Source organism: Suricata suricatta, chromosome 8, assembly GCF_006229205.1.
Source record: "Suricata suricatta isolate VVHF042 chromosome 8, meerkat_22Aug2017_6uvM2_HiC, whole genome shotgun sequence".
NCBI classification, from domain to species: domain Eukaryota; kingdom Metazoa; phylum Chordata; class Mammalia; order Carnivora; family Herpestidae; genus Suricata; species Suricata suricatta.
Window position 1 is genome coordinate 127,054,576 of NC_043707.1, and position 13,288 is coordinate 127,067,863.

At 60.9% G+C, this 13,288-nt stretch overlaps 1 protein-coding gene across 3 annotated transcripts; it reads left to right on the forward strand.

Annotated features, from left to right (window-relative positions):
- The first annotated feature begins 46 nt into the window (after positions 1 to 46).
- On the forward strand, positions 47 to 12,023 carry SH2D5 (SH2 domain containing 5). Of its 3 annotated transcripts, none has more exons than XM_029947937.1 (10): positions 47 to 83; positions 4,240 to 4,366; positions 4,695 to 4,778; positions 5,206 to 5,280; positions 6,194 to 6,340; positions 7,588 to 7,836; positions 8,004 to 8,178; positions 8,488 to 8,596; positions 9,082 to 9,241; positions 9,803 to 12,023. In XM_029947937.1, exons 2-10 carry the CDS (start codon positions 4,280 to 4,282, stop codon positions 10,004 to 10,006), a joined length of 1,290 nt encoding a protein of 429 aa, XP_029803797.1. In that variant the 5' UTR covers positions 47 to 83; positions 4,240 to 4,279; the 3' UTR covers positions 10,007 to 12,023. The 3 variants fall into 3 exon arrangements, with proteins under 3 accessions (XP_029803797.1, XP_029803799.1, XP_029803800.1); XM_029947939.1 differs by having other exon boundaries at positions 4,698 to 4,778; XM_029947940.1 differs by lacking the exons at positions 47 to 83; positions 4,240 to 4,366; positions 4,695 to 4,778 and having other exon boundaries at positions 5,221 to 5,302.
- The last annotated feature ends 1,265 nt before the right edge of the window (positions 12,024 to 13,288 follow it).

The following is a 13,288-nucleotide window of genomic DNA, read 5'->3' on the forward strand; positions in this document are numbered from 1 at the left end:
GGGGCGGGCGGCGGAGACGCGCAGGACGCGCCGGGGGTGCGGCGCGGAGCGGCGGCGACGGGACTCGGGCCGCGGAGGCGGCGGTGAGTGAGCGCATGGGGAGCCGGGCAGGGGCTGGGGCTGGAGGGTCGGCGGGAGCGGGGTTCGGTCCCCCGGCGCAGAGGTGGGGAGGAGCTTCTCGGCCGCTTTTTCGCTTCTCCGCCACCTTCGCCGTCACCGTCCATCACCTCTGCCGTCGCCCCTGCCGTTCCTCCGCCTGCGTCCTGCCTCGCTCGCCCCTCGGTCGGTCCGGGGAGTTTCTTTGCCCCGGGCCGGGGGCGGTCAGCCCGAAGCCCTGGCCGCAATCCACGGGAAGGACAGTGAGAGCGGGAGTAATGACCGGCGCTGGGCAGCACTCTGTGCCTCCCGCGCGCTGCCCCCCTGCGTGCCTTCGGCCTCACTTAATCCTGAAAACAGCACTTTCCGCTAAATGTCGTCTGCTTGGAGCGCCGTCCTCGACCACCGCGTATGAAATAGCTCCCCCCCAACACCCCCGCCGCATATCCTCCCCACACTACTCTGTTTTTCTCCAGATCAGGTGCGTCCCCTGAAATGTTGCTATCTAGTACCGTCACCCGACCCAGCTTGGGTGTTCCCCGAGAACTGGGACTGTTTTCTACCTGGCACGTAGTTGGCGCTTGAAATATTTTCAGAAGGAACAATTAAACAACCCAGAAGACAGCTATTATTATCCCCACTTTACAGCTGAGGAAATGGAGGCTGAGAGGTTAAGTGACTTGCCCAAGGTCATTCCAGCCTTGCGGACCTCACAATCTGTGATGTTAACCTTGACCTTTGGCTGCTTGGTCCAGTCCCCTCCCTCCTGGAGGCCAAGGGCAGGTGACGGTGGCAGACGGAGTGTGTTGGGGCAGGAGGGAGGCTCTTCCGTGCGGCTGAGCCGAAGGTAGCGGAGGTGAGGCAGGTGACCAGAGGGGCTCTGGCAGCCCCACACCATCTGGGCAGAGAAGCCGTCGGACAGAGAAAGCAGCTGTTTTGCTGATTAAGATCAGCCCCCAGCACCTGAGGGGCTCGGGGCAGCTGGACTCCCCAAACTCCAATATGGACACCTTGCCTACTTGGGAGGGGGAGTGTAAGGACACTGCCATGGCGCAGGGAAAGAGCCCGCAGAGCCCCCCACTTCTGCTGTGTGACCTTTGGCAAGTGGCTTCGCCCCTCTGAACTACCCTTTGCTAAGCCCAGACTCCAGGCTGAGCGGTCTCCCAGGATGCGGTTTCCCATGACTCAACTCAGCTATGGTGCGGTGCGGTAGAAGGCTTCTGTCTTTGCCCCTCGAGACAGCCACCCAGTGCCCTGCCTCTAAGCAGGGTCCCCTGGAAAACCTCAGGGGAGCAAGAGAAGAGCCCCAGCCTCATTCCAAAAGTGTCCCCTTAGAAAGGTGCTGGCCCAGCCAGTCTCCTGTGTAAAACCTTGGAAAAACCGTGGTGTTCCAAAGCGATAAGTGGGTTTGTGCCCCAAAGGAGTAAGCAGGTCTGTTTCCCGGGGTTAGGTACCCTCGCTGGTCCCTTGGGCAGCCTCCAACCCCAGGCTTGGGGCTGAAATGCACTGGGAGGGAGATTCGGGAGGGAGGGAGAGGAAGAGGCAACCTTCCAGTTTCCCGGGGAGTGATTGGGGGGGAGATGGTAGGTGGTGGGGGCCTCCCACCTGCGCTGTCCGGACAGTGGAGTGTCCCCAGGCAAGCTGTCGCTCTGGATCTGGAGGGAGGAGGCGGCTCGCAGCCCTAGATGCAGCTGTCTCGGCTCGTGTGAGAGCGAATGTGAGTGTGCCTGAGGACCAGTGTGGCTCTTTGCTGTCTTACAACCTCCGTGTCCGAGCGGCTGTGGCAGCACAGGGAGGATGGGAAATGTGCTCCTTATCCCCCCCTCCTCCCATCCCTCCTTCATCTCTTATTTTGTCTTCTCATCTGCATTCCCACTTCCACTGGTGCCTTTCATCTCCTCTTCTCTCTCTTTTGCCCCATTTGGTTTTTGGCCTTTGCCTCCTCGTGTTTCCCAGCGCATGCGGGTCCAGGGCATCCCAGCCCATGATGTGATCATGAAGGCAAACGGCGAGGTCACCGGAAGCCCCAGCTTCATACCTGAAATGGCAGCCACATAGCTCTTGTGCCAGTTACACGTCTAATTTTGTTGTATTTAACGCTAGGTAATAGACATGATGTAAAGAACAGTCAGGATCGCAAAGCAGGTGTGAGACCAGAAAAGCAGGAGGGGTAGGAGCCAGGAAGGCATCAAGGGGACCGTGCAGCCTTTAGTTCTGGCTCTTCTGGTGCCGGCCACTCACGGAAAGTAAAGTAGGGGGTTGCTGGCAGAATGTACTGGATGTACTGTACTGGCGCTGAAGGTCTGGGCAGGCGGAAGTAGGGACCCTTCCTGGGCTCTGGCCCTGGGAGCATGGATTTCTAAGCACCTGCCTGGAGGTGGGTGGAGCTTAAATGGGACACACCCATTTCCTGCAGAGCCCGTGATGCCACCTGCTTTCTCCTGGAGGGATCTTTGCTCCCAGGCAGGCCTCTCCTTCTGCCTTGCTCTTCTAGACTGGGAGGGCTTCTGGTCTTTCGGAGGAAGCAGGGCACTGGAAGTGGTCAGACCTCACTGTCCACCCAAGCTCCCTCCCGAACCGCAGGCTTTGGGGTCCCCCACCCTCTCTGTGCCTGTCAAGTGTCACTCCAAACCCAGATGGCATCATGCGGGCGCCTGCTCCTCCATTCAGTTCTTGCCTCCTCACATTATCCCAGGTTTGGGGAGGAGGAAACGGAGGCTCAGAGAGGCGGGGCGGCTTGCCCAAACTCACACGGCATCTGGACACACGTCTCTCTGATCCTAAGTGCAGTCTGGTGAGACAGAGCCAGGCGGGATGGAGCATGGCGGTGGGGGGTCTAAGTGGGCACCGGCAAAAACTAAGGCAGTGAGTCGTTGGGGACCGGGGCAGTGAGCCGTTCTTTCTCAAGTTGCCTCGACCCCGCGTTCACTGAGTTGTGGGCTCTCACGCGGGGGGCGAGCACTCTCCCGGTCCTCCAGAGGAGGAGACGTCTCCTTCTCTCCTCCACTAGTGGATCTGGGAGCAGGGCCCCAGGAAAGACCAAAACCCTAGGCTGATTTGGGGGGGCAGGGCCCCCATGGGGGCTTCAGGCAGCGGCTGGAGCAGGCTGGCTGGTGGGCCGGGCCTCTGGAGCGCGTGCCCGCCTCAGCAGCTCCGCTTTCCAGCCACTGGGTCACTCCCACTGATCACAGAGCTCCCGCCTTGCAACCTGCTGTGGCTCCCCACTGCCCACAGGACACAGCCTGAATTCCCTTGGCGGGACATTCAAGGCTGATGCCCACCCAGCTCTGGGCCACTCTTCTTGTAAGGTCTCATCCTGTGACTGTCGACTGTTCCGGAAGCTGTCTTACCCCTCCTCTCGGCTGGTGCCTTCTCAGTCTGTCCCCCTGTTCCTGGCACTTTGTACAGCTGGTTACCGGACCCTCGCGCTTACTTCCACCCCAGGGCAGGCCCAGCCCAGGGCACAGAGGTGTCAGTGTTCGACCCAGGGTGTGTGGCCTGCCTCACCCCTACCTTCGGCTCTTTCTCCCAAGCTCACTCCCCAGAGAGGCCTTCCGAGCTGCAGGCACCCAAGCTCACTCCCCAGAGAGGCCTTCCGAGCTGCAGGCAACCCCTAACCTGCATTTCATAGCCTCCTCTCTGCTTCATCATGGTCTACTGTGTGGTGTTATCTTTTTTTAAACTCTTTTAAAGTTTATTAGAGAGAGCGTGGGCGCATGCATGAGTGTGTGAGGGGCAGAGAGAGAGGGAGGGAGAGAGAGAATCCCATGCAGGCTCCACAGGTTAGCGCAGAGCTCGACTTGGGGCTTGAACCCATAAACTGTGAGATTATGACCTGGGCCCAAACCAAGAGACAGACACTCAACCTACTGAGCCACCCAGGCGCCCCTAGCAAGTTCCGTCTCTTACTGGTTGATTAGTTCACTTTCTTCCACAGGCGAATGTGGGCTCCCCAAGGGCAGGAGGGAGTTGGTCATTCAGTTCTGGGCTGGGTGCTCCCTGTGGCCCCAGTGCCCTGGACACCGCCTGGCGTGCAGCAAGTGCTCAGAAGGATGTGGGAGACGCGGGAGCTCAGTGGTCTCTGAGGGGAGCAGTGTGGCTCTGGGTACGTGGGAACCATCCCTTCTCCCCTGCCCTTTGCAGCCTCCTGTCCTGTGGAGCCAAGCTGGGCACCCTGGGGGCCATGCAGAGGGCGGGGGCAGGGGGCCGGAGAGCCTCTGACTGCGGCCCTGCCCCCCAGCGACCCAGGTGCATCACCAAGTTCGCCCAGGTAGGTGGGGCTGCCCTTGTGCGTGCCCTGTGGTGGTGTGGACTGAGTGGCAGGTCCTGGGGGCGGGGAGGAGCCCTTCCTGTGTCTTCCGTCTGTGACCCGGGCTCCAGAATGTGTGTGCGCACAGGTGAGGGGGTGGGGCGTCACAGGGGCCTGGACAAGACCACCTGCTCGGAAGGGGGAGAGCCTCCAAGGCTGAGAGCAGGGCTCGGTCACTGTCCACCGCTCACCATACAGGGCAGAGTGTGTCGGGGAGGGGGGACTTGGAGGACGGGATCAGAGCCAAGGAGCTGCTTTGCCTCCCTCCCGCCCTCACCGCACCCCCAAGCAGTATGTGGGCTCCTTCCCCGTGGATGACCTGGACACCCAGGAGAGCGTGTGGCTGGTTCAGCAACAGCTGTGGGCACTGAAGGTAGGGCGCTGGGGAGGGCACGTCTCTGGCGGGCCGTCACGGCCCTGGAATGGCCCCGATCCAGACACAGCGGATGAGGCCCAGGGAGGGGGACACCAAGGCCATTCTGAGAAGTGGGCCCAGTGAGAGTCATGCCCAGGCTCCTATAGCCGTGTCCCTTATGCTCAGGGACCCCTTCCCTTGAGCAGTCGTGACCTGTGTCCCGGGGTGGAAGCCATAGATGGGACATGTAGGGGATGGTCATAACATGGCCAGCGCTGGTCCTGCTGGGGGTGTGGCTGTCAGGAGCCATCCGCGCTCAGTCCTTTGGCAGCTGGGGTGGGGTTGGCTGACCAGCCCGTGGTGACTGGTACTGAGGCGGGGCGGGGCAGGGGAGGGCACGGCCTGGGAGGTAATGCCTGCCCCCATTCAACTCTCTCCTGCCTAGGACTGTCCCCGACGCCGGGCCGTCATCCTGAAATTCAGCCTTCAGGGCCTCAAGATCTACAGCGGGGAGGGTGAGGTAGGAGCCCGTGTGGGTGCAGGTGAGGACTGGACAGGACAAGTGTCCTACTCCCTCAGAATGCACCTGGCCCTGTGCCACTTGCAGCCTCCCCGCCACCCCAGCCTGCTCTGGGCCTTTGAACATCCTCTCTCCAGGGCCCTGCCCTCTGGCAAGCTCTCCAGGATGTCGGGGGATTAACTCCTGGCCAGAGCATCTGGACCGTCACCCCCAGCTTTTTGCAGGTCCCTGGGCCTCGCTGGAGGCCTGCCCAGGGTTGGCCAGCGGCTGTGGCCAGACTCAGGCTGGAGGCCAGTCAGGAGCCCCTCTTCCTGGTGCAAGCCAGTGTGTGTTGAACGCTAACCTTGCACCAGACTGTGCACCACACGACCCCTGGGCCACTCTCTTAAGACTGGTGCGGATCGTGTCCCAGACGTGTGCATCGCAGGGGCCCTGGGGCCAGGTCCTGTGCCACGTGCAGGAGGTCTCACGACCCCTCATCCACAGCCCCATGAGAGGAGGTACCGTCCCCCCTTAACAGTTGTCACACAGGCTCAGAGGGCACCTGCTGCCCATGGCACACAGAGTGGGGTCCAGACCTTGGTCATCCGACTCCAGAGACCAGACATGCAACCCCCTGGACCTGCTGCCACTGCCTTTTTCCATGACCCTGCAAGCCCCGAACACTTTGCTACTCAGTCCCATAGCCCCGGGGGGATGATCCCAAGCAGCAGGTTGGCAGCGGGGAGCAAGGGGCCGAGCCCAGAGGCCATGTGAAGGATGAGGGTTCCCCCTTGAAGCAGGGTTTGGGCAGGCCTGGGAGGAGGGAGGAGCTCTTCCTCCCAGAAGCGGGAGTGGGGTGGTCCCTAAGTTGGGTGGACAGGGCCCAGGGCAGTGGGACTGATGGAGGCTGCCCTGCCCCGCCCCTGCGCAGGAGCTCCTGATGGCTCACGCTCTGAGGCGCATCCTCTACTCTACCTGGTGCCCAGCCGACTGCCAGTTTGCCTTCATGGCCCGAAACCCCCAGAGCCCAGCCAGCAAGCTCTTCTGCCACCTCTTTGTGGGCAACCAGCCTGGAGAGGTATCAGGGGCTGGGGGCTGAGGCTGGGGGCGGGGGGTCGAGCTGCACAACAGCATATCCTCGGGGGACCAAGGCTGAGCCCTGTGGGCCCAAGCTCCCCCCCTCCAGGCAGGCGCTCCTTGTCACACCCGCTCCTTCTGTGGCTCTGCCCGCTGGGGACCCCACAAAAGCAAGTTCGTAGCCTCCGCATCCCCGGGGCCTGGAGGTAGGGATCAGGACATGTGCTCAGATACTGGATGCTCACACTTGCCACGTTGTTCTGTCTGCCCAGAATTTCCCTCCGCTTCTGGCAAATCCCAGCTTGCCCTTCAAGGCTAGCCCCTGTGTTTGTGAAGCCTACCCGAGTCCTCTAGACCACTCCTCCCTTCTAACGTCTTGTGACGTGAGCCCCGCTGTAGCAATGGTCTGTCCCCGATGACGGACAGTGGAATTCTGAGAGCAGAAATGGGGGCCAGGTCATGAACCGCTCTAGTGCTTGGCCCCTTGGACTAGAGGGTGAGTGGATAGACCCCCGGAGGTCAAAGCCAGTGTGACGACCATGAACAGCACAGCCTTGGCCGCCAGGTGTTTGGCAAGCAGAGGCTGGGCTTGGGTCCATCCAGCCACCATCTGCCACCACCTCTGTATCCCAAGCTGTGTGCTGGCTGCTGGAATGACAGGTTGCTGAGACACGACCGGGATCTTCCGGAGCTCACGGTTCCAGTATATTGGGGCTAGATGGTGTGTGGGGGGGGCAGAAAGTACTGGCCCCAGAGCAGAGGGCCCATGCCAGGGGCTTTCTGTGCTCCGTTTTACTAAAGGAGCACAGGGAAGTAGAGATGAGGACACTGAGGCCTAGGGGTGCCATGCTCTGGCCAGAGTCACACAGTGGCCCCTAAATGACAGAGCCAGGACTGGACCCCAGGTTGTGTGACTGGAGGGCCTGGGCCCTTAGCCACTGCTCTAAGAGGGTACTGACAGAGGGGCTACCCAGGGGTAGGAGTGCATTTAGCCTGTGTATTCCCAGCTCCAGGCGTGTCTGGAACAAGGCAGATGCCCAGTATTTGTTAAATGAATAAGGGAAGCTGGTAGAGGGACTGCATGGTGGTGAGGTTTTGAGGGATAAGTAGGAGTTTTCCCAGGAAGAAGGCAGAAGAGAGGATCCCAAGTCAAGGGGCTGTTACATGCACTGATGCTGAGTGGGTTGATGCCTAAGGGGTTCCCCAGGAAACGTGCCCCAACCGAGCCAACCATTTCCCCCTCCCTAGGTCCAGATCCTGCACCTGCTGCTCTGCCGCTCCTTCCAGCTCGCTTACCTCTTGCAGCACCCTGAGGAGCGGGCACAGCCTGAGCCCTGCCTGGCATCTGCAGGGGACATGCCCCTCAAGCCACCGTCTGGCCCTGGGGGGCCCCCTGGCCTAGTCCGGGAACCCTTCAGCCGTGATCAGCTTTCACAGAATGTACATGCACTGGTCTCCTTCCGGCGGCTGCCTGCAGAGGGGCCCGTGGGCAGTGGGGTATGCGGCAGCCCAGCCAGGGAGTGGGCAGTAGACAGGGGACCTGGGCGCGGGCTTGGGGGTCATAGGAGGGGAGTGCTGGACTTGAGTAGGAGGGGGCTTTGCCTGGCCTGACCTGGCTGGGCCTGAGTCTTCCTGCCTGTTGTGGGCCCCTCTTGGTGCCCTAGAAGGAGCTGCCAGAGTCGGAAGGCCGTGGGGGCACCCGCCATGCCCGCCTGGGGAATCCCTACTGCTCGCCCACGCTAGTGCGCAAGAAGGCCATTCGAAGCAAGGTGATCCGCTCTGGGGCTTACCGCGGCTGCACCTACGAGACTCAGCTGCAGCTGTCAGCCCGGGAGGCTTGTGAGTTGCAGAGGGCTCGCAGCCCCTGGTGGCAGGGGCACGGGCCTGGCTGCGCCGTTGTGAGGCAGAGAGGCAGGGCCTGAATGTGGTTTTGTGCGTGTCCACGCGGGTGTGCATGTGGGTCTGCACGCTGCTGGGGGGTTTACACAGGTGATTGTTCAGCTGTGGGTGTGCTTCAGCTGGTGAGGGGCGTGTCTTTGCTGGGGGAGTCTCGGGGAGGAGACAGGCATGGGGGTGTGGGGTATTGCAGGGGTGGGGTGGGCGGCTGGGCTCGGACCTCTCCCTCTGACCCCTGGGTGGTCTCCATAGTTCCTGCTGCGTGGGAAGCGTGGCCCCGGGGGCCCGGGGGGCCCTCGTGCCTGGTGGAGAGCGAGGGCAGTCTGACGGAGAACATCTGGGCCTTCGCTGGCATCTCCAGGTAGGAGGGGCCTGGCCTGGCGGGATGCCCAGCCCCTGGGTGGGCAGAGGAGTGGATTGTGGGCTCCCCCAGGGCCCTGACTTGTGCACGTTTCTGGAGGGCAGAGCCATCCTGACCTCTGCGGCCTCAGGCCAGGGACCTCACCCTCCTGGGCCTCAAGTTTCTCAAATGTAAAGTGGGAATAATAAAAGGTCATCACAGGTCTGTGGAGAGTATCAGATGAAACAAGTCAGGTCAAGCTCTCAGCACCTGGCCTGTCGAAGGAGCTTCCTAACCGGCAGCTCTTCAGAACTCTCCGGGTTGGGCCTTGAAGCGGTCAGCAGTTAGGGACCCCCTTAGAAGCCTCTTTGGAAGCAAATCTACAAGCTCCCTTTTGTAGAGGGCCTACCCTGGGTCAGGCGAGGTTTCCAGTTCCACCATTGCCCCAAGGGGAGCGACCTGAGGCCAGGGCTCCCCACTTCAGCCCCTCCCTGCTGCCCTCCCAGGCCCAGCGCCCTGGCCCTGCTCCGGAGAGACGGGCTTGGGGCCTTTCTGCTGTGGCCCGAGCCGGGCGCCAGTGGCCAGTGGTGCCTGTCGGTGCGGACGCAGTGTGGCGTGGTGCCCCACCAGGTCTTCCGGAACCACGTGGGCCGCTACTGCGTGGAGGTGAGCTCGGGGCAGCCTGCTCCGCCCCTGGCCCTCAGGCCCCGCCCTTTCTAGCCCTGAAGGCCGTTCCCCTCCAGCCCTGCTGGCCCACTTAGCCACACCTCTCTTTACTGGCCCTGCCCTCGGGCCCCTCCCTGGGCGTGGTCTTTTGGAGGGGATCTCCAGTAGAGTCTTGGGTCCGGGTCATGCTTCCCGTTTCCATAGGAATCCTGGCTTTTCAAAGTGGCTGTCCCACACCCTAGCCCATTTTTTTTTTTTTTAGCGGAGCTGGAAACTGACTGAGAGAGCGCAGGGGCTGGTCTAAAGCTCACCCAGCCTCCGGGCTTCTGACCTGACCACAGGTGTCTGGGGACTGGATGTAGGCCCTTATCACGAGCTGAATGGCTCAGTCCTGCCCAGGTTAACAAGAGAGAAAGAGAGGAGATAGTGTCTGGCTCTGCCGTTATTGGGACAGTGATCTCTAAGCTTGAATTTCCGCCCTTCTGGAGTTGGGCAGGATCCCCTGTGAAGGGGTGGTCGGCGTCCAGAGCGGAGCTGCAGCTTCAGCCCTTTCTTCCCTAGCACCTGCCCGCCCAATTCGCCAGCCTGGAGGCCCTGGTGGAGCACCACGCTGGGGCGGGGCGAAGCTTCTTCTGCTCCCTAGACATGGGCCACCTGAACCCCAGCTACGAGGAGCAGGACCGGGGGCCCGAGGGCAGGCCCCCCCGCACACTCAGGCCCCTTGGCCATGCCAAGTCCGAGGCAGAGCTGCAGGGCCTGGGCTAGGAGGCCGGGCGTCCTGCCCACTGGCCCCACCTCACCCTGGCTCCTGCGCCTCAGCGGGCCACCCTGCCCTCCGCCACCCCGCTGGTCACCAGTTCCATCCAGTCACTCTGCCCCTTGGACCAGTCTTCCATCACATCACTGCCTGTGGTGGGGGTGGGGAGCCCTGGCACTGGGGATCGCCGGTGGCTTCTTGCCGGTCGTGGGGGCGGTGGAGTTCCAGGCTCCAGTTAATTTGCTGGGTGACTTTGGATGCTTGTCTCTAGGCTTCACTTTACTCCTAGGAGGGGAGCTTCCTGAGGTGGGCAGGAGGTTTTGTTCACACCGGGCATGGCCCTTTTCTGAGGAGGCCGGGCGTCGGGCCCCGACTGCGAGTCTCCAGCGAGCGCCTGGCTGAGGTTGCCAGCCATGTGAGGGAGAGGTGTCTGGGGAGGCAGCAGGGAGTCCTCACTGTGGGCAGAGACCCGGGGACAAGCCAGCCTGTCCATGAGAGAAACGGGACTTGGAGGAGCTGGGGGGCATGGCGGCTGGGCTGAGCTGCACCCCGGCTGCCAGAGGGAGCACGGCCCATGTCTCACATCATATGATGTTGAGGGAATCTTCCTTAGAGTTCTGAGGCCTGAGGGTGAAGAGGGTGTAGAAAGGCAGGATGAAGAGCCTTGCCTGCCCCCAGGCCCACGCACAGGTGGACACCTGTGTGCAGAAGGGATGTGAACCAGCACACAGGACACAGCTTCTCTGTGTTGCTTGGAAAGGCTGGTTGGTCTCCACCCAAAACCACAGGGTTGTGATTCCTGCCTTCTGGGGAGGGATCCCTCATCTCACTCTCCCCAACAGCTCCGAGAACCACCAAGATACCACCCCCCACACACATGCTGGCTCATTTACTTTGTCCATTTGTCTGGCAGGGGCCAGCAGAGAGCAGAAGGTGTAGGGGGTTCCCGGGGCTCTATTCATCTCCTGCAGGCCAGTCTGGGTTTAGCGGTGCCTGGGAAGCCACCTGATTTGGGTCCACTTTCCAGAACATGGCGCTGGCTGGCTCACCTTGTCAGGGGCTACCTCACCAGCCCAAGCCCGCTGGGGTTGGGTCACTGTAGAGCCATCCAAAGGTAGAGCTGATGTGGACCCTGCCAGAGGGGGCCTTGGCCTCAGCAGGGAAACGATTCTGCTCTAAGGCAATGGCCCTGAAGCGACAGATCCAGGGGCCTCCCCTGCTTTAGAAGCAAGCTTGACAGACAGACATGAATACCGAATTATTTAGGGAGCAAGTTCACTTCGGATGAACTTCTCTATTCCTGAGGCAGAGGCTTAGTCACGAATGTGGGGGCTGCCCTCTCCCTCATCCGGGAGTGGGATGTGACTGTTCAGTGCCTTGAAAATGACAGATTTCTGACTCCTGGAAGGGAGAGGGCGGCCCTGACAGAAGAGAAAAAAGGGAAGGACCCTCAGAAAGTCAGGCCTGGTGTTCCCAGCTTACGACCTGCTGCCCAGGAAATGGTCTTGTCAAAAGGGATGAAGGGAATGGGAGGAAGCTGTTCTTTGGGGGTTCTTTTCACCGGGACCACAGCACCAATTTTGTACGGAATGCGAGACTCATTACGCAGCCATTTCCACCAGAACCCACGGTCCCTGGTCTCTAGTGGGAGGCTTGGTCTCCCATTTCGCTGGCAGGAAAGAGGATTTGCTGGTATGGGGTTCAGGCTTGCAGCACCAGAAACACCTGTTTAAGAAGACCTGGTGACTGGCCCAGGCCCAGGCCAAAGCCTAGCTCTACGAGAGATGGGTTTTGTTGCACAAATCATCCATGTGGACAAGGTATCAGGAGTGTTCTCAATGCACTTTAACATCCCTTCGCACAGCATTCATCACGTGGTAGCAGGAGCCGGTTTCTTGACCTGTGTGTGCAGATGCTTCAGTGTCTTGATCATAAATCAGCTCTCTCTGTTCCAACCAGCACCACCTGGGTAGCCAGCTCTCCTTACTGTGTGGACTTGAAACAAATAAAACGCATTTCTTTGGATTGTCTAGTATACTTTTCCTTTGAAAGGCAAGGTCTTTGTCCAGTTTGCCTGTCTTGGTTTGCCAACCATACCTTCAGCTGGTGCTGAATGGTGAGCCAGACAGACATCCAGTCCTGGGGGGAGGGGGGCTCAGGGTGGCCTGAAGGACTGGGGTAGGGAGATTTATTCAAATCATGTCTCCATTTAAAACCTTCAGTGGGTATTTCCCACAAGAAAATGACAGCTGCTGTTCTTGCTCAAGGGACTTGTACTGAGCTGGGGGGTATGGTCCTGGCAACCTCTTCAGCCAGAAGATTTTTGTCTCTCAAAAATGGTTTGGTTTTGTGTGTTTTTTAAAAATATTTTTTCAATGTTAATTTATTTTTGTTAAGAGTGCGAATGGTTAGGGGCAGAGAGAGGGAGACACAAAATCTAAAGCAGGCTCCAGGCTCTGAGGTGTCAGCACAGAGCCCAACACCCAGGCTGGAACTCATCAACTCCGAGAACATGACCCGAGCTGAAAGTGCCATGCTCAGCGGACTGAGCCACCCAGGAGTCCCGTTTTTGTGTTTTTAACCTGGATGTTAGAAAAAACGTAGAAGAGGCCATAACGGGCTCTGGGCGGCCGACTCTCTCCTGAGTCAGTAGAGGGATGTGGATTAAAAGGCCGCAAGGTCCTTGTCCCTTCTCAGTAGGCTCTAGCCCCCGCATGAGGCCCTGCCTCTTGTATCTCTCCCGAGGCAGAGCCTGGCCTCCTTGTCCTAGCTGGGCAACCTCGGGCAAATTGCTTAACGTCTCTGAATCGGGCGGTGGTGATCAGAGGAGAGAGCGGACGTGAACCCCTGGTAAGGAGCAGGCAGACACTCCAGCAAAGCGGGCCGCCGGAACCCGCCTCCAGCTGGGAGACGTTCCGTCAGCAGGGCGCCGAGAACGCGCGGACGCCCCCAGAGCCCGCGGCTGTGACGTCACTGTGTTGCCCAGCAACCGCGAACGCCGCGGCGGAGCGCGTGTTGTCTGGCTGCTGGGGCGGCTCCGGGGCTCGGGTCTTGCGGCGGCACCTGCAGCGCGATCCCCCACTTCCCGCTCCCCGGGCCGGGCCTCAGGGACGGGCGAGCCCTGGCGCGAGAGGAGGCGGTGGCCCGACTCCTGTCCTGCGACCCCCGCGCCGCGCCCCTCCTTCTCTCGGGGCGCCCCCGAGGAGTCCCGGCCCCCCCTCCCCCGGCGCGGCCCCGCCCCTGCCGCGAGGCCCCGCCCCCCGCGCTCGGCGCTGCTCCGCCCCCCGGCC